The sequence below is a fragment of the Mobula hypostoma genome, chromosome 13, assembly GCF_963921235.1.
Source record: "Mobula hypostoma chromosome 13, sMobHyp1.1, whole genome shotgun sequence".
NCBI classification, from domain to species: domain Eukaryota; kingdom Metazoa; phylum Chordata; class Chondrichthyes; order Myliobatiformes; family Myliobatidae; genus Mobula; species Mobula hypostoma.
Window position 1 is genome coordinate 32,344,127 of NC_086109.1, and position 27,074 is coordinate 32,371,200.

The 27,074-nt window shown below is 38.4% G+C and overlaps 1 protein-coding gene across 3 annotated transcripts in view; it reads right to left on the reverse strand.

The window, feature by feature from the left end:
* Positions 1-2,839: 2,839 nt before the first annotated feature.
* LOC134355521 (mitogen-activated protein kinase 13-like) overlaps positions 2,840-27,074 on the reverse strand; it is a 74,279-nt gene continuing 50,044 nt past the window's right edge. For all 3 annotated transcript variants that reach the window (XM_063065518.1, XM_063065517.1, XM_063065519.1), the window contains 6 exons: positions 22,044-22,158; positions 20,641-20,712; positions 19,416-19,495; positions 16,863-16,941; positions 3,517-3,690; positions 2,840-3,240 (listed from right to left, as the gene is read on the reverse strand). In XM_063065518.1, the coding sequence (XP_062921588.1) occupies positions 3,164-3,240; positions 3,517-3,690; positions 16,863-16,941; positions 19,416-19,495; positions 20,641-20,712; positions 22,044-22,158 (597 nt within the window). In that variant the 3' untranslated portion in view covers positions 2,840-3,163. The remainder of the gene's footprint in view (positions 3,241-3,516; positions 3,691-16,862; positions 16,942-19,415; positions 19,496-20,640; positions 20,713-22,043; positions 22,159-27,074) is intronic.

Below are 27,074 nucleotides of genomic sequence, written 5' to 3' on the forward strand. Positions count from 1 at the left end.
ATACCCTAAATTGAGAAGGCTGCGATCAATGAAATACTGTTGCGATTGATACTTGACCTTAAATATTTATAATCTCTGTCAACCACTTAGCTAAGGCGACCAAATGCCTAAATTTGTTGATGAAATAAATATAGACACAATTGTGAGTACCAAGAAAGACGCAAATGTGCTTTGGAAATATGAACTAGCTGAATGAATGGACCACAACTTGGAAGATGTAATATCATGTGGAAAAATGTGAATTTGTCCACCTGGTCCCTCAAACCTGCCACACCATTCAATATGAACATGGCTTATCTATGCTGGCCTCAGTACTGTGAACTTCTGTACCATTCCCTATAAACTTCAATTCCTCAATCTTACCAAAGATTTATCTATCTCCTCATTGAATATATCCAATGACCTAGCTTGCACCATACTTTGGGGGTAGAGAATTCCTGCAAATCACTAACATCCAAAAGAACAAATTTCCACCAATCCCAGCTTTAAATGATTGCCCCCCCCCCCCCATTATTGCAGATTTATCTTCTTGTTCATGATTCTCACATTTATGAGAATCTCAGCATCTACTCTTTGAAATCTGTTTAGGATTGTAAAGATTTGAATTAGGTTATTCCTCATTCTTTGAATACAGAGCCAAACTATCTAACCCCTCTTAATTCTCCCAGAAATTAGCCTGCTGAATCTCCTTTAAACTCCAAAGCTTCTCTATCCGTTTTTTTTTAATTTAGAGATCGTGCAGAACAGGCCCTTCTGGCCAATGAGCCAAACTGCCCAAAAATCCACCTATTAATAGAGAATTTACAATAACCAATTAACCTAGTAGCCAGTAGGTCTTTGGAATGTGGGAGGAAACTGGAGCACCAGAAGTAAACTTCACATTCACGGCAGGGACTCCAATGCGCAGTAGTGTCGCGCCAGCTGTAACATTACCGTGGTGCCCTAAACATTTGTTTGAATAGGGATAAAAACTGCTAAGTACCCGATGCAACTACTTTAAAAAACTTTAAATCCTAACGTTTTTTGCAGTGAGGCCAAAATGCTGTTTACTTCGGAATGATTTGTTGGGATCTGGGTGTGTTTATATACAAGTAACTAAAAAACCAACATGCACATCCAACAGATTATTAGGAAGGCAAATGTAAGCAAAAGCGAGATTATCTGATGCACTGGTAAGGAAATGTTATCACAATTGTGTGTAGCTGTGGTTCATATTCTTGCTCTCCTTGCACAAGAAATAATGTACTTGTTTCAGAAGGAGTGAGACAAAGATTCACTAGAGTAGTTCCAGAGATGGCAGGTTTGCTTTATGAGTAGAGATAGATTAGGACCTTTCTCTGTGGAGCTAAGAATGAAAAAAGACACATTGATACTTACTAAGTTGTTAAACGGTTTGACACTAGACGAAGGGAGGATGTTACCTTTCATTGAGGTATCCAGACCAGGAGAACAGTTTGAGAATAAAAGGCAAGGTATTTACATCTGAGATAAAGTAAAATGCTGTCACTTGTCTGACAGCGAATCTTCGAAATGTTCTGCCCCGGAAGCCTATGGAGGTTCATTTGCTGAACTCATACAAAACTGAGATTGATTGCTTTCTATGTATTGAGGTAATAATTCTCAGATGGAAGATCAACCATAATCTTGAATGATGGAGGAGGCTCAAAGACTCAGATTAACAATTCATGTTCATAATTCGTACATTAGCTTTTACCTCAGGCCTTTTTTTTTGCCCCATTTCCATTTTCCAAGGTCGTCCAACATAAAGGTTTCCAAAGATTCATAAACCTCAAGAAAAAAATACCTTTTAACATCAAGCCTAAATATGCAACCCATTATCCTGGAATATGCCCTAGCTTAGACTCATTGGCCAATGTTTAAATGTGATCACTTCTATTCTTCTAAACTGCAAAGTTTTGACATCTAATTCAGTCTTTATTTATTACGATACAGTGCAGAATGGGCCTTTCGAGCCACACCGCCCAGCAACCCACCTGTTTAACTCTAACCTAATCAGGAGATAAGTTACAACGATCAATTAACCTACTAACTGGTAAACCTTTGGACTGTGGGAGACCAGACCACCTGGAGGAAACCCACGGAATCACGGGGAGAATATAAAAACTTCACAAACAGCAGTGGTAATGCAAAGTGTGCACTAACCACTATGTTACCATGCCACCCCGTTTATTTGACAGACCTCTTGTTCCAGGAATCATTCCAAATATCGCTTATTGTTCTGGCTTCTAGTTAGTTATATTCTTTCTGAAACATAGAATCCAAAAGTACCCAAAGGTCCAAAGCAGGGTTAGTAAACCTCTGTACAATTGTAACAAGATACTTGTATTCACGTATTCCAAGCCTCCTGCAGTAAAGGCCTTGCTTTCCTAATTGCTTGCTATTTCCACTTATTAATTTTGCGATTCATTTACAACATTTCCAAATTTCTTTGGAGACCGGCATTTAAAAACAATGTTTACAAGTTAAACTGTATACATGTATTATTTTGAGCATTTGAAATTTATTTTACTGGAGTGATGACCATCTCTGAGTCATTTAGGACTTGACTAAAATTTAACTGGGATTTCTAGATATTTCACCTCTATGCATCTGGCACCATATCTATATCAAGAACAGAAGAGTTTGGTTGGAGATAAATTGATCATATCATGACCAATCCAAACCTGAATTACTTCTCATTTTTCTTCACACCTGACCCAACCAAGAGTGGTCGAGGAAATAACAGTTCACTGTGGTGATAGGGTGCAAAGAAGCAACTTGCTTTGTCGTGGATGATGGAGAGAGATAATTATGTGGACACTAAACAAAATCAGCCAATATATCCATATGCAAGTTGAAAGAAAACAGAAGTTTATTCCATTTAGCACATTTTGTACATCCTGTTTCATTGTGGAGAGGTTATAAAAATGATTAAATTCACAACTAGTTTTCATGACAATTACTCATGTCATCAATAACTTTATGGAGTGTCCAACTGAAGTTAATTATTAATATATACAAGTGATTTAAATGTTCAAAATCTATAATGAATGACTATCCTTCATAAACATGCATGTACTATTCAAAATTTTCATTTTAACAAATAGAATATGTCTCCATTTGTCTCTCCTCAACAGCATGTGTTTACTGGGTGGTCTCAGAGCTACAATGATGTTTCCTTGGGTGTTCTGTTTAGACTTGATACAGGAAGAAATGTCATCACCTCCTGAAATGCATGCCCTAAAAACAACAGCATTCTATTAAATGCCTTTCTGGTGTACAAACATAAAATTTAACATTTTGCATCTAAGCATTATAATTAATTTGCATACTTTCAAAGTTTTGATTAAATGAATCCTTGATGATTTTTGCTTTGTTAATGTCCCATAAATTGCTAAGTGCATTAAAAAGCACAAATTCTGGAATATGGTATTATTTCTGCAATTGTTTCAGTAAATACAAAGTTTATAAAATGTGAAATTAAGTGGCATTACTAAATATTCTATATTCACTTACTTTTCCACATATCAATGGACAATGTCATCTGATCCAAAGAATCATCAAATGGCTCTGATTTAGTCTCATCTTCGGGCTCTCTGAATGGTTCAAAGTAGGGATGACTCAGAGCTTCAGCAGCTGATAACCGTTTGTCTGCATCCAATGCTAACATTTTCTCCAGGAGGTCCAAAGCTAAAATAAATTAATTGATATTTAAAAAGGAGAGAGAATTTTCACCTCTTCATTCAAAAGTAACCATCAGTGGCCACTTTATTAGGTACACCTGTACACCTCGTTAATGCAAATATCTCATCATGCCAGCAACTCAATGCATAAAAACATGTAGACATGGTCAAGAGGTTCAGTTGTTGTTGATACCAAACATTGGAATGGGGAAGAAATGTGATCTAAGGCTCTATGATCATGGAATGTGTTGGTGCCAGATGGGGTGGTTTGAGTATCTCAGAAACTGCTGATCTCCTGGGATATTTACATACAACAGTCTCTACCATTTACAGGGAATGGTGCAAAATACAAAATAACTGTTATTTGGGCAAAATACCTTTTTAATGAGAGAGGTTAGAGGAGAATGGCCAGACTGGTTCAAGCTGATAGGAAGGCAATAGTAACTCAAATAACCGTTACAACAGTGGTGCACAGAAAATGCACAATAGATCAAACCTCAAGGCTGATGTGCTACAGCTAAAGATCTCAAACATGCACTCAGTGGCCACATTATTAGATACAGGAGGTACCTAATAAAGTGGCAACTGAGTGTATATCTGTGCAGCTTATATTTATTTCTCCAAGTTATAAATCTCTGGATTACTCCACATGCCATGTGCCAGTCAGGGCAGGAACGATGACAGTAGAGATGAGAGAGTGGCTGAGGATCTGGTACAGGGGACAAGCTTTTAGTTTCTTAGATCATTGGAACCTTTCTGTGGCAGAGATGACCTATACAAGAAGGATGGGTTGCACCTGAACTGGAGAGGAACTAATATCCTGGCTGGGAGGTTCACTAGTGGTGGGAGGGTGTAATCTAGTTTGGCAGGGGGATGGGAACAGAAAGTGGAAGGATGACGAAGTAGTAGATGTCAGGGCCAGTAAAAAAAAAAGGCAGATACAAATTAATAGATACAATGGGACGGATAGTTTTGAAGTATGTGTATTTTAATGCTAAGCATATTTTGGTTAAGTGTGATGAACTTAGAGCATGGATCAGTACATGGAACTATGATGTACTGACTATTACGGACACTTGGTTGAGAGAGAGTGGGTGCTTAATGTCCTAGGGTTTTGATATTTTAGAAAAGAGAGAGAGGGAGGTAAAGGGGGAGGGGGACAAGTTGCATTACTAATCAGAGACAATATCATAGCTGCACTCTGAGGGGACATAATGGAGGGATCATCCACTGAGTATATGGGTAGAACTCAAAAATAGGAAAGGTGCAATCACTCTGATGGAATTATGCTACAGACACCCAATAGCCACTGGGACATTGAGGAACAGATGAGCAGGCAGATTAAGGAAAGGTGTAAAAACATTAGTTGTTGTCATGGGGGATTTCAACTTCCCTAAAATAATCTGGGATCTTCCAAGTGCAAGAGGTTTAGATGAGGCAGAATTTGTTAGGTGCATCCAGGAGGGTTTCTTAAATCAATATGTACCTTGTCCAACAAGAGGAGGAGCTGTACTGGACATGCTGGGTAATGAGCCTGGCCAGATGACTGACCTCTCAGTGGCTAAGTAATTAGGGAACAGTGATCACACCTCCTTTATTTTTATGATAAAGTAAAGTATGGACCTTGCAGAAGCGTGATAAATTTAAGCAGGGCAAATTACGATAGAATTAGGCAGGAACTAAGCAGAGTTAATTGGGACCAGCAGTTTCAGGGCAACAACGGAGGGTGTTTAAGACAAATTGCACAAGCATGTTCCACCTAGAAAGAAGTACAAGGAATTCAAGGTAAGGAAACATTGGATGTCAAGAGAGATGATGAATTTAGTCAAGAAGAAAAGGGAAAAGTATGTAATGCTTCAGAAGCTAGAATCAAGCAGAGGATTATCAAGATGGGTGGAATAGTAAGTTTGCAGATATTACGAAGATCAGGAGTGTTGTGTGTAGTGTGGAAGACTAGCAAAGAATACAGGGGGGTCTAGATCAGATGCAGAAATGGCAGATGGAACTTAACCCAGACAAATGTGAAATAATTACATCTTAGTAGGTCAAACGTAAAGAGACAGTACACTATTAAGGGCAGCAGTGTTGATGAACAGAGGGATCTTGGGGTCCAAATTGATAGCTCCCTGAAAGTGGCTACACAGGTTGATAAGGCATCTGGCATGTTTGCCTTTATTAGTCCAGGCATTGAGTTCAAAAGTGAGGAAGTTGCTGTATGTTGTAAATTTATAGAACTCTATTTAGGCCGCACCTGGAGTATTGCATACAATTCCGGTCTCTCCATTATCGGAAGGATGTCGAAGCATTGGAAATGGTGCAGAAGACATTTACCAGAATACTACATGGATTAAAGGGAAAGTGCTATAACAAGAAGCCAGCCGGTGGCGTAGTGGCATCCGCACCAGACTTCGAGGCAGGTGGTCCCGGATTTGAATCCAGCCGGCCCCTTGCACACCTTCCATCTGTGTTGGGTTGAGCATCGTGCCAGCAACTTGGCCTCATAAAAATACAAACAAGGAAACAGCAAGGTTGCCACCCGATGTGCCACAAGGCATGGAGAGGAACAACAAGTGTACCAAGAGGCTGGATTTGTATTCTCTGGAGAGTTGGAGACTGAGGGGAGTTTTGATAGAGGATTTTGAGATTGTGGGAGGCACAGATAGACAATATCTTTTTCCAGGGTTGAATTGTCTAATACCAGAGGTCATGCATTTAAGGTGTGAGGGGCAAGTTTATTACACAGGGCGCAGGGTGCCTGGAACATGCTACCTGGGGTGGTGATAGACGCAGATACATAAGGAGCTTTTAAGAGGCATTTAGATAGGCACATGCCTGTGAGGAAAATGGATGGATATGGACATTGTGTAAGCAGAAGTGAGATTAGTTGGCCATTTGATTACTAATTTAATTGATTTGTCACAACATTGTGGGCTGTAGAGCCTTTTCCTGTACTATACTGGTTTATGGTCTATTTTCTATGTTCTATTTGTCTTCCAAAATATCTATTAAACTACATCCCTCTGTAGAAAGAGTCAACCCTGTTAATATGATTGTTATATCACAGTGGGCTACTTTGAGTGTTGTTACATTATGAACCTATGCCATTAAACTCACATAAAAATTCCTAAGTTAAAGATTAGCTCAAGTGGAGACAGAGAGTCACTGACAAACCCATACATGCACCAGTGACTGGCTGCACTGCCATAAGTAGCTCCAAATAATAGACAAAGTGGAAAAAAATGGAAATCCAAATGAAAGCCAAAATTTGTTTAAGACTTCAGTATATTTGTGTGGAAAGTTTACAGCCTTGCTGCACAGGTACATGGAGCTGAACATTGCCCATTCCCACTCTATCCATTATTTTTAGGATCGTGCAGTGAGTCACTCGTGCCTGTAGGGTTCCACTTTAGCAGATTCATAATTTCTCTTCAAATATTTTAATCTTCAATTCCTACTGGAGACACTCAATTGTATGTAAACTTATCAACCCTTCAAGATTGATGTAGTCATGGAAACAGGTCCTTCGGCCTGTGAAGTCCTTGTCATCCATCACCCTGTCATTCATCACCTTGTCATCCATCACCCTGTCATTCAGTACAAATCCCATTTTATTCTCCCAGCATTTCCATTAAATGTCCCACAGATTCCAGCATGCCTCTACAATTTAGGGACAATTTATGATAGTCAATTAACTAACCAACTAATGGGTCTTTGACGTGTAGGGGGAAACTGGATCACTTGAGATGGGGAACCTATGTGGTTAAAAGGAAAAACATGAAAAATTCCAGAGACAGCATGAGAGTCAGGATCATTGGAGCTGAGAAACGGAGGCTCTACCAATGGCATTATTATGCCACTCTGATTATCTTGCTGTAGGAAGAGTAGTCATAGAAATAAACATCAGGTCTCAAACCTTACAATGGCATAAAACAGTGTATTTTGAGGAAGGCACCCAGAGTGCTTTGGGAATGTTCCCTCATCCAAATCCTGATAAAATTACCTAGTAAATTCTAGAAATGCTCCAAATCAGGCAGAATCTGCAGAGATAATAGGTAATATTTCAGATCAATGATCTTTCTTCGGATGATTTGTAATTTACATTCCTTACACACTTAGAGAATTTCTAACACTTTCTGCTTTATTTCTGAATTCTGTGGTCTGCAGAATCTTGCTTTAGATCCACTTTAGGTCCGTGCAAGATATATCCACAGACACCAGCTTGCAATTTAAAGACTGGTTTATGCAGAGACAAGTCTCTGCTTACAAGGGCAAAATCTCACCACAAATTTCTAATTATTTGGATAAATTTAGATTTACTTTAACAATAGGGGAAACCTGTAAATACATGCTGTCATTGTTTATGAATTGATTATGATTATAAAAATTAAAAACTGTAGATACTGGAAACAGTTAGGTCAGGCAGCATCTGTGGAAAAAGAAACAGTTAAGATTCTAAGGTACAGAATCTTCCAGCTAAGCAACATGAATTCTGTGCAACCGAAAAGTGTTACTATTTTTAAATGGAACCATACCAGATTGCTCATGTTGAAACTTAGTGCAGTTACACAACATAACAATTTAAATATAGGTAAAAATGAGTTGAACAATTAACCCAGATTACTGTCATAAGTAAACATCTTCATCTACTGCTATTTGATATATTCCTAGACATATTGATATTTAAATATGAGTTCCTGATTTATGATTAGCTAGTGTCTGGCATGTGACGGAGTCAAGAACTACCTGTTGGATAACTACATTCACTTCTGAGTGTCAGCCTTGACTTAGTGAATTAAGTGGATTTCTGCTCAATTCAGGAACAGATAGAATGTAAATTTCTATTGTGCTCTATACCTCCATATGCATTTACAATGAATAGTTTGCCAATAATGGAAAGGATGCCAAATATACTCATATGGTTCCACTAAACCATTAAAAAGTTACAAAATTCCGATGAGCCTTTACCAAAACCTACATATTATGATGGCAAGTCTATCTCATGCATTAGCCAATGAAACTGAGCAATGACACTCAGAGCTAAAAGCTAATAAACAACTCCTCCAAATAGTGAAATCATAAGACCATAAGACAGAGAAGCAGAATTAGGCTATTTTGGCCCATCGAGTCTACTCTGCCATTCAATCATGGCTGATCCCTTTTACCCCTCCTCAGCCCCACTCCCTGGCCTTCTCCCCGCAACCTTTGATGTCATGGCCAATACACCCAATGACCTGGTCTCCACAGCTGCCTGTGGTAACAAATTCCACAAATTCACCAACCTCTGGCTAAAGAAATTTCCCCACATCTGTTTTAAACAGACTTCCCTCTATCCTGAGGCTGTGCCCTCTTGTTCTAGACTCCCCCACCATGGGAAACATCCTTTCCACATCTACTCTATCTAAGCCTTTCAACATTGGAAATGTTTCAATGAGATTCCACCCCCCCCATCCTTCTAAATTCCAGTGAGTACGTTCCTCGCATGATAACCCTTTCATTCCTGGAATCATCCTTGTGAGCCTCCTCTGAACCTTCAGCACATCTTTTCTTAGATAAAGAGCCCAAAACGGTTCACAATACTTAAGGTGAGGCCTCACTAATGCATTACAATGCCTCAGCATTACATCCTCGCTCTTATATTCTATACAGTACCTCTTGAAAACATTGCATTTGCCTTTCTCACCACCAACAACATGCAAGTTAACCTTAAGGGTGTTCTGCACAAGGACTCCCAAGTCCCTTTGCATTTCTTGGACTTTTTGCCCGTTTAGAAAATAGTCTGGATGTTTATTTCTTCTACCAAAGTACATGACCTTACATTTTCCAACATGGTATTTCACTTGCCACTTGCTTGCCCATTCTCCTAATCTGTGCAAGTCCTTCTGTAACCTTCCTGTTTCCTCAACACTACCTGCCCCTCCACCAATCTTTGTATCATCTCCAAACTTGGCAACAAATTCCATCATCTAAATCATTGATATACAGCATAAAAAGCAGTCCCAACACCGACCCCTGCGGAGCACCACTAGTCACTGGCAGCAAACCAGAAAAGGAGCCTTTTATTCCCACTCACTGTACAAATCAATGGTGCAAACTCCGATACTGTATGTACACGTCAAATACTCTGCCATTCTTATTGCCAGTCCACCCTACATGGATGTAATTCAGAGCTTCCATTTGTCTTGAAATGTAAGGCGTCATTCTCATTAAAGAATCAGTTAAGATGCAAAATACAAGTAAACAAATCTTCCTATTAAAACACAATAGCTTTTCTTTCTATTTTTCTGACAAGGGACAAAGTAAATTCAGTAAAGTTTACTAATTCTATGAAAATATTTCTTTGCAGTTATGGTACTGCACTGTTAGGAATGTCAGGAATGCTCTGAGGAACTGCCCGAGGTCACAGTAGTTACAACGATAACTGGAACACGCAGATCTGAGTCCCATGAGCCAGACTGATGTCAAAGATGGATAACCAGCAGATTAATGAAAAACTTACTTTTTTGATCTCAAAGTGCAAATCCTTAAATTATCTTCAAGGAAATAGTGAATTCTCAAATATACTCAATGCCCGTGACATGACTAATACCTTTTGTAAAATGATCTGCATTGGTTACTGCTGCCTGACTATACTTTGTTTTTAACATCAACAGAGAAAGTAAAGAGTAAAAGAACAGAGTGCAATATATTCGTTTAAGTTTTAAGGCATATCTGTAGATATTTCTCTACTGTTACGAACTTTGCATGCAATTTTTTGAGGAATTCACAAACATTAACTCTGTGCATTTGTTTCACTGTGATGGAACACTGCAGTGACAGTCAGATTTACTTTGGCACAACCCTGGCAGCTAATCTACATGTGAAGGAGTAACAAGACACTGGAAGGTCACCCAAAATGTGTTTACGCACTCCAAGAATGAAATCCTGACACTTTTTGGGTCCTTCTATATAGATTCCCAAGACTCTTGATACAAGTCTGAGCTCTAGCAGATACATATTTACACTGCAAACAGCACACAAATAGAGTGTCAGATTGGCAGTTGTTCAAAGGTAAGCAAAACATTTTAACAGGAATGCGTTGCAGACCTGTAATTTGTGACAGGCAAAAAGATTTTTTTGAATTACTTATTCTATTTATTTATCAGATTACAGCACGAATAGGTCGTTCTGTCTTTCAAGCCATGCCACTCAACAATTCCCGAGTTAATCTGAGCCTAAACACAGGACAGTTTAAAATGACCAATTATCCTACCAACCAGCTCATCTTTGGACTGTGGGAGGAAACAGGAGCACCCCGAGGAAATCCACGTGGTAACAGAGAGAACGTACAAACCCCATACAGGCAGCGGCGGGATTTGAACCCAAGTTGCCTGTTTTGTAAAGCGTTGTGTTAAACACTGTGCTACCATGCCACCTCAGTCAATCTATAAAGGAAATTAAAATAACAAAATTAAAAACTTGAGAAATCATTGGCTTAGTGGAGGGAAAATGGAAAGAAATGAATAATATTCAATAAATTTGTGCAGAAATTGTTGCTTCATCAAAATAGAAGGAGTTCTCCAAGAACACAGGAGTTGCTGGATATAGAAACAAAACTATAACATAGAAATCCTTTCCTGCTATTTACCAAAACAGTTATAGATGCTGCAGTAATACATAAATATCATTGTTTTCTGAGATGAGGCTTTCATTGTCAGCTTCCTCTGTCTGTGTCAGGTCGGTTTCAGTACCTGTTTTTCTGAGCCCTATTTGGATATCATAGAGCTGTCAGTACTTAGCCTCACAACTGCAACGTCACAAGTGAGCCCTTAGAAGAACCCACTGGGCAAAATGCAGAGTATTCTTCTTACAATTTCAGCTTCACGAATGAATATTAAAATGATGTGGGAGGGAGGTTGTTGCAGAATTCTCCCAGAGATATCCTGAGAGCTGGTGCATAATATGGCCCATAAGAGGCATTTTCTTTAGGCAGTATGTTGCTGGGGAAATCCAGTGATGAGTATGAGTTTCTATGAAATCTGGATGTATAAGGTGATCTCATTTATGTCTTCTCCCATATGATTTGTTTGATGCTTGTGATGTTTTTGCGGCAAGAGAAGGATTAGATTTTGACAAATTCCCATTGGCAGGTAAGTTTACATGGGCAAGTCAAAGATGATGTAGGGGAAAACAGTGAGCAGAGTAAACAGCAAGAATGCAGAATGCTATGCAGCAGCCTTGCAAAGAAGGCAGATTGTGTTAACACTTGAAATAAAAGTATTTCAAAAGAAGCAAGATTAAAAAGAGTTGATTGTTCTGTTAATAAGTCAGAACTTCAATTTTTCAGTCTGGTGCATTTTAAAAGCTGGGGTTGTAATGGGGATAAGCTCCCACTACGTATTAAATGCTCCCAATGGCGTGCACTTCAAATAGCCTCAGACAACCAAGTCTAGCTCCTGGCCTTCAGATTTGGTTAAACAACTAAGCCCAGTGGAACCATTTCTACTGACAGGAGTAGGGGCAAAGGTGGGCTACTGACGCCTTAAAACCAGTCGCTTTGGGCAGATGGGGCTCGTCAGCCACGGTTGGCAGCTCACCCAGAAGGAGGAGAACTCTGATCTCAAACCTCTGCTGCCTTGCGACTATATTCACTCATGCGAAAGCTTTTGGAGTAAACACCAAGGGAAAAATCAGGAGCTGGAGTCCCTAAAGCAGTTCAGTGCTGACTGGCAACTCCTGCAATGCTTCTGATACCTAACTGTATCGGTCCCTGACATTCCTTTGGGTTCATCAAATGTGTGAAGAGGGGGAGATTGTTACATGGGCAACAGCTTGCTCTCCATATCATACTGCCCAGGTTTGCATATCCAGACAGCTAGGACACAATATCGATGGGCAACTCTGACCAACAGAGACCTCCGACACACAGCTTTTAAAAATACGGTGGAGATGAATATAGGGCCTTGCATAATCATTGGTGTTATTTGGGGGAGTTTCTAGTCTTAGCAAAATCCCCGCTGTGAAATGAAGGGTCAAATACAGGATCTATTCCAAGACACTATGGAAAGCAAGGAAAGAGATTTTCGTTAGCCTTGGGTGATGTACCAGAAGACAGGAGGAAGCAAATGTTATTTATATTTATTACTGATAAAACAAGGAAGTACATGTTGGTGATCTTTACGTTAGTGGTAGGTAGCTTATTGAAAAAATTCCAAAGGACTTGTTTCATATTATATTCACGTGTAAAGGCAGGAACTGATTTGGGTGAGTCAGCATAGTTTTGTGCAAGGAAGATTCTGTCTCACAAATCCGATATGAGTTTTTTTTTTAAAAAGAAGTAATTAACAAAATTGAAAGTAGTGGTATAGATAGACTTCAACAAAGTTTGACAAGGTCCTGCATGGCAGCGTGGTCCCAGAAGATTAAAGTGTATGGGGAATCTAAGGTCTGTTGGCAAACTGAATTCAGAATTGACTCCATGGTAGTAGTGGAATGTTGTTTTTCTGACTGGAAGTCTGTGACTAATGGTGTTCTGCAAGGATCAGTGCTTGGGCATCTGTTGTCTGTCATATACTTGGATGAGAAAATAGATGGTTGGGTTCATAAATTTGCCGACAACATGGAAATTGGGGGAGTTGTAAAGAGCGGAAAAGTTTGTCTAAGGATCAGCTGGAAAGTTGGATGGGGTTATGATGATAGATAGATACTTTATTCATCCCAAAGGAAATTATGGTGTCACAGTAGTATTACAAATGCACGGATATAAATATTAGAAGAAAAGTAGAAAGAATAAAAAATAAGTTACCTCAAACAGTCTAACAGGAGAGGGTCATCACTTCGCTGGCTACAGGTTGATTCATTATAGGCCCAAATGGCCAAGGGTAAGAATGACCTCATTGGAGCAGTGCAGTTGTCTTACTTTATTACTAAAATGTTTCTCACCCTCTGTTCAGCAACGGTGGAACGCAGAGGGTGAGAAACATTTTCCAGAATTGCCAGGATTTTCTGTAGGGTCCTTTATTCTACTACAGCCACCAGTGCATCCAGTTTGACTCCTATAACAGAGCCAGCCTTTCTAACCAGTTTATTGAGCCTGTTGGCATCACCCATGTTGATGCCATTGCCCCAGCACACCATCGCATAGAAGATTGTACTGGCGACAACAGACTGGTAGAACATGTGAATTGTGACCTACGTACTCCAAAGGATCTCAATCTCCCCAAGAAGTAGAGGTGACCCTGGCCTTTCCTGTATACTGTGTTTGGTGCTCCACTCAGATCTGTCACGGATAGAATTTAAATGCAGGTAACTGTGAGGTAATGCATATTGGGCTTCAAATACAAGCAGGATATGTACTGTTAATGACAGGGACCTTAGGAGCATTGATGTACGTAAGGACCCATAGGTACAAGTTCATAGTTCCATCATGACACAGATGCATAGGGCAGTGAAAAAGGCATTTGGCGTGCTTGAAATAAAAGGCTGAGGCATTGAGTGTAAGAGTTGGGACATCATATTGCAGCTGGATAAAAGATTGGTTAAACCACACTCGTACTGTTTTTGTCATTGCCCTGCAGGAAGAATGTATTAGTATTAGAAAGAATGCAGAAAAGATTGAGCAGGATATTTCATGGAATGGCAGGCTTTAGTTTGGAGATATCAGAAAAACTGAGTGTGTTCTTATTGGAGCATAGCAGGCTGATAAGCGATGGCCTTATTTATAAGATTAGGTTGGGACTGGATAAGGTAGATAGTGATTTTCCCTGGTTAAGGAAGTATAAAACTGGAGCCATAAGTTTAAGATAAGCAACTTCAGAATCAGAACTAACAACACCGACAAATTATGAAATTTGTTAACTTTATAATGAAATACATGATAAATAAATATGGAGAAAACAAAAAAACTGAGTTACATTAACTATATATATATATGCCCATTAAACCTGAAGAAATCTGAGCAGATGGGAAAGGTTTAAAGTACTATTGCCATGAATTTCCTCCCTGCTTCACCTCTTCCTTTAGATCTGACTTGCTCCAACTCATTTCATACACTGCTTCACCCAGTACCTGGAAGTTAATGAGTGAAACGTAACCTTGCTTTGTGAGGAGCATGACAGCTTTAAGTACATCATCGACTGCCCTGCCAGCAATTGCTTCTCAATGGGAAAATGGCCAGTGAGAATTTTAGAGAGGCCCAATAATTAATACAACCTGGGATGTCTGTTGGCTGCAAGGGAGAGTTTAAAACTGTTTAGATTGTTTGCTGTGTTACAGGTGGCATATCTGGATTAAATGCACAATCTGCAGTTCAGGAGCAATGCCTGGACTGGATACATAATCAGAATTAATTCACCATAACTGTGAGGGCAAATGGAGTACAGGGAAGGAGAACTTGAAAAGATAATTTTATTATCCGATGCTATCTCTGCTCATTTGGAAAGAAATAGCTGAGGAAGCAGTAAAGATCCATTCGTTATCTCTGCATAATTATGTTGTTTACAGTTTACATGTCCTGGTTCACAGACTGTGTGCCACAATTTAAAGTATAATGTGTGTCATCAGCTATGATTCATATACTGCAGCTAGTGTTTTCAGATTGGTGGTGTGGTATCTTCTTCCTCGCTAAAGTCAGTCCCTTGGGGTCAAGGATGATTTGCATCCACTCTGTTTTTGAGCTCCCATGGGACTAATGTGGGAAATGCACACTCCACAGATGGATATAACTGTTATGAAATGGTATAACCATACCTTTTAGTACACTATGAATAGTACTGTTGTAATTTCACATGTAAACTTGGAACAAAAGGCAATTCCAGAACACTTCTATTGATAAAATAATCATCTTGTATATAACAAATGCATATTGAATTTGATTCAGTAAGATGCACATTTAATACTTGGTTCTTAATATTTTCACAGGATTTCTTTATCGTGTAATATTGCATTCCTACCTGATAAGCAAAAAAGAAGCAAATTCACAAAGTTCTCAATATAACTGTTAAGTATCCTGAACACATTGCTTTGTTTTACACATCCTCACTTAAAACATGCAAACTTTGCCCAAATGCTTTCAAGACCATGAACTTAACACTTCACTTGTGGCGCCCCACACAGACTTCCAATCTGCCCCTTGTAAGGCATGAAAATGCCCGACGCAGCCCTCTCATGGTCTGAGTTGACGTTCCCCCCCCCACCCACCCCCCCCCGTGCAAAGTTAACTCCCTAAAAAACTTGATGTTCAGTGCTGTGGTCAATCCCTTACCCGTGACCAATGCTGAATTACCCAGTAATAGTACTTTGCTCTATCATCAGTACCTTTAGAATATTGGAGTAAAACTTAAGTCTATAATCAATCTTGCTTGAAAACAGGCAAGCATAGGGTGAAGTTACACATTTTGCACAACGTTGCTCGCTTTCTCAACAGTAGAGCCCTGCTGCTTGATCTGGTTGAAAAATTAACCACTAGAATGCAGTTGATGTTTAGCTAAGGGTGGTCATGAGAACAATTTGTGGAATGCTGAGCTCAATCCAACTACCATGGCTTCCCATTCTGCCATACGTCAAACCCCCTAATGTCAGCCAAGAAAATATCTTAATCAGCAAGTACAACTGGCTGGCAACAAAAAAATGCAACACACTGAATGCTAAACATCTTCCATCAACTTGATGGGTGACGGTCAATATGCCGGTGACATAAGATTTCCCCTCTTCTCAACGACACATGCAATGATAATCACAATCCGGAGCATAGAGGTCCTGGGTTTTAAATTGATTTCGTAATCCAGGTCTTTTATGAGAAATAGACCTGACCTATTAAGTAGCTGTGACACGCTGCCTATTACTCAGTTTGTGAATTCATGGCCTAAGCAATCCTGTAGTGGTCGTACAACTTGAGTATACCCACATTCTCAACATGAAACTTCAACTGCTGCTTAAAACAATCATGTATAATCACAGTAAAAAATAATCTCTGCTGCTTCAACAAATCATCCAAGGGCATTTAAGATGCATATTCTAATTGCCTAATTTTTGATTCTTCCAGTTTAATAATTCCCATAAATGGGTCAGACAAGCCAAAAACTGAAAAAGAAAGAAGATTCATCAAATTATGAAGCTTTAAAACTGAACCGCTGTTTCAAATGATTAATCATAATGAAGGGAAAATTAATCTGACATTGGTCAAGAAAGAACAAATTAACTTACCTGAAGGGCTGCTATTGGGAAAGAGGGAAGAAAGGTCCTTTTTCTTAATGTAGGGTTGCGTTCTAATATACTCTTGGGCCTAAAAATAAAAATTAATGTATTACATAATGTTGGAAAGCCTCCCAATAAATTAACAACTTTATGTTGTACCGTATTCAGCTGGAAATGTACAGCTGTGAGCACATCCAAAATATGTGGTAAATAGTGCTGACAGACTGGCATAGGGCAGAGCAAATGCAACTAAGAAAACAGTTAGGAGAAATCAGCATTGGAAGTTATTTTTCCAGAGAGAAATATTTAACATTTGTTGAACACATCTCATTATAAAATTATTTAAATATTCCTAATAAAAGAAGAAGGACAATGTGGTGTGCAGTGTAGTGACATGCCTGATGATGTCATAAGGCTGCTCCTTTCAATGAGTTTAAATTGTATCAGAGATTCCTGTCAGGCAGCACAAGGGAGCTGCAATGCTCATTTCATTTTTCTTCATTTTTACCGTTTTTTAAGGAATGTTCTAACTAAATTGCTTCAATATAATTAAAAACTTACAAACCATTCTGTAATCTTTGACATTTTACATTCCTTCCCCGGGGAGTCATGCACCCCACAGAGTAAACTACTGGTCTAGCACAAGAGGTGTAAATGATTTAATATTAAAATCCCTGAAAACATCTTAAAAATGCTGTACAAAAACATTCAGCAAAACCATTGTGGCAGAGATAGAGGGTCATTTGCTCCATCTAGTGCTAACATTTCAGTTAAATTTTGTAACTTAATAAAATCTTAAAACCTTTCCTCAAGGTGCAGAGTATTTCTCACAAACAAAAGCTTAATTCTAGCAGTTGTCTTATAGTGTCACAAGTGGGCACAATTAGCAGAATCTGGCTGTAGCATTTAATCTAATCAAGATCAGGGATGGGGTGGAAAGTAGTCAGATTTGTGGATGTCACTGGCTTCCAGTATAAAAGATGTCAGAATTGCACTGGATGTGATGTGCACTTGAAATTTCCCAGTAAAACTCCAATAATCTGTTATCTGATTATTCAGAATTCCCAATTTTTTGCACCCGGCCCACCAGGTGTGGTTTCCTGTACTGCCTTTAATTCATCAATGCCCCTTCCTGAATTCCCCTGAAATGTTCACATACCACTGTGTAATATTTGAAATTAAGGAAAATTAAAAGTATGTTAGGATTTTAATAGGAGTGATTTTTCTGAAAATCTGACTGTGTGACCCCAATCTCCCAAGCATACCAAATTAATAGCGTGTTACTATACAGTGGATTTTGGTTAATTGGGACACACTGAGATCAGTAACATTTTGCCCCAATTAGCCAAAGTTTCATGGAAGTAGTTACAAAGGTACATAAAAGAGACAAACTACTGTTTAAGTGAGTAACAAATTATGTATTTAAATGAAATACAAAAGAAATCAGAACACTACCAAAACTACTACAGTGCTAGAAAACCATGTATTAGTTCCTAATAGTTATTGACGGAGGCATTAATCCAATGTATGCTGCTGCGTTCTTTTGATTGATTGTAAATCAAGGATTCCCAACCCTTTTTATGCCATGGACCCTTACTATTAACTGTGGGGACTGTGGACCCCAGTCCAGGAACCCCTGCCGTAAAGGAACAAAATCAGCGCAGACACCTAGTGCAGACAATGACTGCCTTCAAACAATGCTTCTGATGATTGCATCCTCCAAATCTTCATTTTCATTGTAACATTCAAGATGATTGTCAATACCTTCAAATTCTTTGTAGTTCCTAACTTGTTGAAGTTGTGAAATCATTTCATTTTTACTTATAGCCATTTCTGACATCTCCAAGCCTAAATGTTTGAAACTGTAGATAGCAAACAGTTCTGAATTCTCTTAGTGCTTGTTACTCACCAACTATCAGTGCAAAAATCACTGTTTTTTAAAAAAAAAATACATGCAAGTGACAATATTTAAAAACTGTTCACTCTAAGCATGGTGTATTGTCTAATGGCCACACAACTATCACTAGTTAGAAACCTCAGCAACATTCTCCTGTCCTAATTAAGGGGCATAGCATCCCAAATAGACAAAGGGAATCCCAGCTATTTTCTCAATTTTTTTTTGTTTAAGAGTTGTTCCAAATAAGTGGCCTTGATTAACGGATGACCCAATTAACCAGAATCCACTGTAGCTGGTTCTGGCTTGTCTGATCACATACTGTGAATTGTACTAGAAACAGAAATGTAAAATTCAGGTCAACTTACTGATGGTATCTGTAGTGTCTGATATTACCTAACTCAAATCAGAAAATATTTAGATACTTAGGTTAGGGGCTCAATGCCTTGCATTAATATACAACATTTATTGGAGTACACTAAAAATACTAGCATCTGTTAAAGACAGATATCACATCAAAATTCATGGCTGTTAATGTGTACTGTTACAATGATTCAAAAGAAATTCTCAAAGGCCAACAAGTAAATGAAGTACTCAAAATTTATTAAAACTGCAGAAGTTATTAAAGTAAAACAGTGCAGAGAATCTAGTCTTTAATGGTGCATTACCTCAACGCTTTCTAATTTCTGAATGAAATCAGTCCCAGGAGTTCCTGTTATCTTCATAATCTTCGCTAGCTGATCTAGGTCTGATTCTTTTGGTTAAGAATCAATATTGCCATTAAAATTTCTGTCTATAATCATGAATAAAAGTAGGTTGAACTGTAATATTTCAATTTCCAGCAATAGTAATTCAATGCAATCACTGGTTCAGCTGATTAACAAATTAGATAAGATTTAGTTTTTAAAATGTGTATGCATGATGAATATAAATTAATCGGCATTCAAGCTAAAAATAAAGTATGTCAAAAGCACCAACATGAAAAAAATTAAACCAAACAGCATCATGAAAATACATGCCCAAAAGGCAGAGAATTATCATTCCCAATATTTCCACATCATCTCCAGTCGTTGATAGTAGTTTTTAATACCATTGTAGTTCAACTGTCTGCAGAAGTTGCAAACACCTCTTTGACTTTTAAGCATGAAGATTCAAGAGTGAAGTAAAACTTCCTTCTCAAGGAATTCTCACCTCATTTCACAACATTGCTTGAGAAGGTCATGACTTCAGAACTGGATATTAAACATATTGTACCTATAAGACTGGTCCAAATCAACAAAAAAAGTCACATCCCCCTAACAACTGCACCTAACAACTATAAAGTACTTCGAGTGGTCATTCTGCCTGTATGGATTTAGGCAAGAAAAGGATTCAATAAGCAGGAGACCATACCACCAAAATGAGCCCATGACTACACCTGCACCATATCTAGTAGAAATCAATGGAAGCAACCTAGAGTGATTTTGTCTGTATCCTACTTAAGTTAAAAATCATTGTACTCTGTCCATTGACAGAGGTGAAATCATCTAAGTAAGCTTCGATCAGAGACCTAAACCTGGTAACCTTCTTGATCTGTTTAGCACTTCTAAGCCTTCTTCAACCAGTTAGGAACTCTTTGAAAGGTCATAATTCTATGTTGTTCTTCATAACGTAAAATTTTACTAGAAATAAAATATTATAAATAATATTTAGCATATATTGAGAATGACTAAAAATAAGAAGATTATATAATTGATTCCCTCCTTTCCATTTGTAAATTACAAGACTAATAAATAATGTTCTCTAATTTAAGTCACATATTAATATTTTAACTACTGCAATAAGTTAGCCCAAGAAAATTAGGAGTCTATAGGTAAGCATGAATTACATCATCAATTCTGGATGAAAGGATACAGTCATTTCCTTTGAACAATATCCTGCCATTGAACATTTCAGCAAATATGCAACCAGCGGACCAAATATCAACTGAAATTGAAAACCAAAAAAAAGAAAGCTGTTACATGGTTGTAAAATGGGCAAAACACTGCATTTAATTTTGAACCAGATATTATGTCCTGTTAATTCATAAATAAAAATAGGTCTCAGAAGTGAGCAGAATCTGGTGCTTCTGCATTGCTTTTTCACAATCCAAGATGAATTACTATCATTAGTAAATGTTCCTCAGGAAAATTATATCATACATTCAGAGTGTGATCCAGCCCTTGCTGCCCACTATGAATTGCTTGCCTCTGGAGGGAAATATAAAAAGAAATTCCACATTCTACAGATTTGGCCCATCATCACCTTCCAATACAGTGAAGCATCTGTAATATGTGCAGTCTCATCAGTGTTGGGACATACGGCATGGCGTGGACCGAGAATGCTGGAACATTAACATTTATGTATTATTACTTTTTCTCCCTTCAAACATAAAAAAGATAAATTATGATACTCATGTCCATGAAAGGTCTGCGGCAGGGCATGGACCAGGTTTTCTGCGTTTTGGATGTGAACTTGGACTATAGACTTTTTACAGTCCTATAGTTTTTAATATTCTATGTTTTTTTTTGCCTGATCTTTCTCGATGGTTTTGTGCGGGGCAGGGGATTTGAGGGTTGATGTACCTATTCCATTAGCTCTTTGTGCAGGAGAAGGGATTTTGAGGTTGATGTGCCTGTTCTTTTGTTCATTTTTTTGTGCGGGAGGAGGTATTTGGGGGTCGATGTGTCTGTTCCGTTCTGTTTGTTTTTTTTTGTGTAGGAGGAGGTATTTGGGAGTTGGTGTACCTGTTCCTTTTTTGTTCATTTTTTGTGTGGGGAGGAGGGATTTTGGCAGTTGATGATCATGTTGCCTTTCTCTTCTTTCTTGGTTTCAAAGCTACTTGAGGAAGAATTTCAAGTTTTATAGTTCAATAATAAATTAACCTTTGAACTTTGATTTTGCTAATAAACTGTTTTGCTCTGTCAGCAGTAGCTGACTGAGCAGTACTTTCGAATAATTTTAATACAATCTCTGAAGGCAATATGTAAATAGATAACAATATTCAACAGTAATTTTTAAGAAGCCTTTGCCATTTTACAACAAAATCTACCAAAATTCAAAGTGTGAAACCAAAACCACTAACAATAAAAGAATGCCATTTATTATCTGAACTGTGACAGTCTTTGTTTTTTTTCTAAATATTGACCAACTTCTGTATTATCAGCATTTTACATTTTAGTACAAGTTGATTTACTATAAATATTTAATCATGTTGTGATAAAAACATTTTTGCCTGAAAGTAAATGACTTGTGTGATTAGATGCAATCGAACTCACCGGTCTGAGTGTAATGCCTCCAGTTCAAGATGACTTCAGGTGCACGGTACCACCGTGTAACCACATACCCTGTCATTTTTGAGTCAGTGTGTCTGGCAAGACCGAAGTCAATGATCTACAAATATGAAGATCCAATTTGAAACATTTATTTCTGGTTAACTCTATTACCATTTATTTTAAATAGTAAGCTAAACATTAACTTAGATTTCAGTGTATTACAATTGCTACATTCTATTCCATTGGTTTTAAGTAGGCTTTGTCTCATTATTAATGAGAAAGGAGCTCATTCCACTTTCATTGTCAGTACAAGCCAAAGGATTTAACTGTATTGTGCAACAAAAATTAGTCCAGTTGCAATTTAGAAAGAGAAGCCCTCAACCCACAGCGAAATATCCAAACAACCACAAGTCAATAAATGGTAAGGAATAAGCAGAGATAAATTTGATGGTCATTCAAACCAACATTTCCTCCCATTAAAAGTTTCTGAAGAGAAGCAGGTAAGATCTGACATAAAGAGGATTGCTTAAGCTAATTGGATGAATCATATTTGGGTAATGTAGATTACTGATATACTTAATACCATACTGCCTTATTTTCAGAACAGAGGATTAGACATGACAAAGCAGAATTGGTGATAAGATGTAGAATTTTGTATCCTGAGTCATATCCAAAATGTTAATAACTTTTTAGTATCTTAATTGACTAGTTCAGAACTCCTTGCAAAATTTTCAAATAATAAAACTGCAACCAAGATATACATTTACTTAAAAATTGATATGCAGTTTAATTTAATAGATAACAAAAAAATTATTTTTATCCAGCTTTTATTTCAGCTAATACAAATTCAGTATGATCCAGCCACTTTTAATTTCATTGGTTATCATTTTTAAATAAGAGCATGTCAAAACTGGGATCTGCTATCCTGCGAAATATCTTGGTAGAAAGGCTGAATTTCACTGCAGTAATACGTGCAATAAATGAAATACTAATGGAAAAAAGTTTATGGAGTGGAATAAAATCAGAATTTCAAAGATCTAGTTGTAATTCACTATCTGCAAATCCTCTGAAGATAGAAATCTAAGAAGCACATTCTTCTGTGACAAGTCCCTTATATTCCCTTCTGATGACTGATTTCATTGACTTAGAACAAATATCAGGAAAGAAATAATATGGGCAGTCAATGCTACAAATAGACTTTTAGTCTATTTTCCATTATTCTTTATACTGGAACTAATGGTTCATTTTCCCAGTAGACTCAATGATACCAATCATAAATTTTCATGGGAATACTTGTTGCAGTTTACAAAAAAAGTTGTTAGACAACTGATATTGCCAAGCAACAGGATATTTACGCCCACACCAACTTTGCAAGAACAAGAATTTGTGATTGTGCAATACTGTATATAATCAATATACCAAGGAGTATTCCTGGGGCAGAATAAGACTATGCATACTAAGATTTCTGGCTTTCTCAGTCAGAATCTGGTGAATATAAAAGACACAAAAGAGGAGAACAGTGAATTGCAGCATAAAGGACTTTATCTGAATACAAGTGGGACTTGAATGATGGGAGAGGATGCCACATGTCCATGTTTAGTAAAGCCACAAAGGCAGGTGGTCAAAATGAAGGAGAAAGTGACAGATTGAGTAAAAGGGAAAAGTAAAATAGATGGGGTTGAATATAGACACATGCCCCTTGACTCACACCCCGACTCCATATTCAGAAATGAATATGCCTAACATTTATGAGCTATAATAAAATTAAACTTCTACATTGCAGTTTGGCCTCACACAGGATTCTGGAAACCCAGCACCGAGGGGGAGCTGTGAACTCCTTGTCTGAGCATCAGCTGCTTTTCACAACACGCCCTGCTGACCAAGTGGAGCAGAAGTACTCTGCTCAGCCTACCTTTGATGTCACCTCTCTCCCAGATTCTACCATTGCCCCCTCCCCCCTTCCTCCACCCACCATCTCCTTTCCAAGTCCCAGTCTTCAGTTTCCAATCCTCTCCTTATTGCCGCAACCACCTCTCCTAGTCCACAGCTGTAGAGTTCTGCTGTTAGTTTCCTCTGTGGCCAGCAGCTTGTCAATTTATCAGGTAGGAAATAAAAAGAAAAAGAATGACATATTTTACCGTTAAATCTGATACAATTTTCACCTCCTCAGCCTTGCTGGAGGGGCAGATGGTAGGGAAAATTGCAGTCAGTAGGATGAGATCAAGTGTACACGGGGGCATAATCAAAAAGGGTGCTGAACACAGGACTGAAGGTGTTATGAAATAAAATAAATTTTGTAGTGCAGTTAGAGATTGGTAGGTATAAGGTTTTGGCTATCACTGAGTCATGGCTGAAAGAAGATCATAGTTGGGAAATTAACATTTAAGGATACACATTGTATTGAAAGGACAGACAGATGGCAGAAGGGTGGAGTGGCTCTGCTGCTAAAAAAAAAATTGAAATCAAATCACGAGAAAGAGATGGCTTAGGATCAGAAGGTGTAGAATCCTTAAGGGTAGAGATAAGAAACTGTAACAATAAAAAATCCCTGATGGGAGTTATATACAGGCCTCTGAACAGTAGCTGGGATGTGAGGTACAAATTACAACAACAAATAGAAAGATAGAAAGGGCAGTGTTACAATATGCAGGTAGAGTGGGAACATCATTTGGAGTGTATCCCAAGAGAGGGGATTTGTAGAATGCCTACGAGATGGCATTTTAGAATGGCTTGTGGATTCCCACTATGGAAAGGGCAATTCTGGATTGGATGTTGTGTTAAAAACCAGATTTGATTAGGGAGCTTAAGATAAAGAAACCTTTAGAATCTGATAGAACTAACTCTGCAGTTTGAGAGAGGGAGAACTTAAAATCAGATGCATCAGCATTACAATGTATTAAAGGGAATTACAGAGGCATAGGAGTGGAGCTGGTCACAGTTGATTTGAACGAGACACTAGTAGGGACGATAGTAGAATGGGAATGACTGGAGTTTTTGAGATCTAGTCGGAAGGCGCAGGATAGATATATCCCAAAGAAGAATTTTAATGGGAGAATGAGGCACCCATGGCTGCCAAGGGAACTCAAAGAAAGCATAAAATCAAAGGAAAGTGCATATAATATTGCAAAAATTCGTGGGAAGCTAGGAGGATTGGGAAGCTTTTAAAAACCAATAGAAGGCAACTTAAAAAAGGAAAATGATGCTGGAAGGGTATTAATGGGGACAAAGAAATGGTGGACGAACTTAATTTTGCATCAGTCTTCACTGTGCAAGACACCAGCACTATGCCAGGAATTCAAGTGTGTCAGGGGCAGAAGAGAGTGTAATTGCTATTATTAAGGAGAAGGTGTTTGGGAATTTGAAAGGTCTGAAGGTAGAAAGACCACTTGGACCAGATGGACTACATCCCAGAGTTGAAAGAGGTAGCTAAAAAAAATTTGGAGACATTAGTACTGATCTTACAAGAATCACTGGATTCTGGAATTGTTTACAGAAGGCCAGAAAATTGCAACTATCACTCCACACTTTAAGAAGTGATGGAGGCAAAAGATAGGAAATTATAGGCCATTAGCCTGTCTTGAGTGTTTGGGAAGATGTTGGAGTCTAATATGAAGAATGAGGTTTCAGGATACTTGGAGGCACATGATAAAATATGCCCTTCAGGGGAAATCTTGCCTGGCAAATCTGATGGAATTCTGTGAGGAAATAACAAGCAGGACAGTAAAAGGAGAATCAGAGGATGTTGTTTACTTGGATTTTCAGAAGGCCTTTTGACAAGGTGCCACACATGAGGCTGTGAAACAAGGTAAGAGCCAATAATATTACAGGAAAGCTACTAGCATGGGTAGATTGGCTGACTGGGAAGAGGCAAAGAGTGAGAATAAATGGAGTCTTTTGTGGTTGGCTGCCAGTGACTAGTGGTGTTCTGCCGGGATTGGTGTTCGGACTGCTTCTTTTCACGTTATATGATGTCAATGACTTGCATAACAGAATTGATGGCTCTATGACCAAGTTTGCAGAAGATAGGTGGAGAGGCAGGCAGTGTTGAGGAAGCAGGGAGTCTGCAGAAGGACTTGGACAGATTAGGAGAATGGGCAATGAGGTGGTAGATAGAATACAATGTAGGGAAGTGTACGGTCATGCACTTTGTAAAAGGAATAAAAAGCATAGAATATTTTCTAATGGGAAAAAAATTCAAAAATAAGAGGCGCAAAGGGACTTGAGAGTCATCATGCAGGATTCCCTAAAGGTTAACTTACGGGTTGAGTGAGTGGCACAAAAGGCAAATGCATTTTGAGGGGACTGGAATATAAAAGTAAGCATATAATGCTGAGGCTTTATAAAGCATTTTTCAGACCACTGTTGGAGTATTGTGAGCAGTTTGGGGTCTCTTATCTAAGACAAGATGTGCTGGCATTGACGAGGGTCCAGAGGTGGTTAACAAGAATATTTCCCAGAATGAAAGGGTTAATGATAATGATTGCAAGAATGAAAGGGTTAATGTATGAGGAGCATTTAATGGCTCTGGGCCTGTACTCACAGTTTAGAAGAATGGGGGTGGAGGATCTTACTGAATCCTATCAAATATTGAAAGACCTAGATAGAGTGGATGTTTCCTATAGTGGGGAGGCTAGGACTAGGGGGCACAACCTCAGAATAGAGGGATGTCCATTTAAAACAGAAATGAGGAGGAATTTCTTTAGCCAGTGGGTGATGAATCTACGGAAGTCATTGGGTATATTTAAAGTGGAGATTGATGGGTTCTTGATTTGTCAAAGCATGAAAGGTTATGGAAAAAAGGCAACAGAATGCGGCTGAGAGGGATAATAAATCAGCCATGATGGAATGGCAGAGCAAATTCAATGAGCCAAATGGCCTAATTCTGATCCTATGTCTTAAATTACAACAGGAGATAGAAAAGTGTAACCATGGTCATAGCAGATTTCAATATGCAAGTAGTTTGCAGAGTCAGGTTGGTGTTACCTCCCAAGCTGAGGAATTTGTAGAATGTCTATGAGATGGCCATTTAGAGTA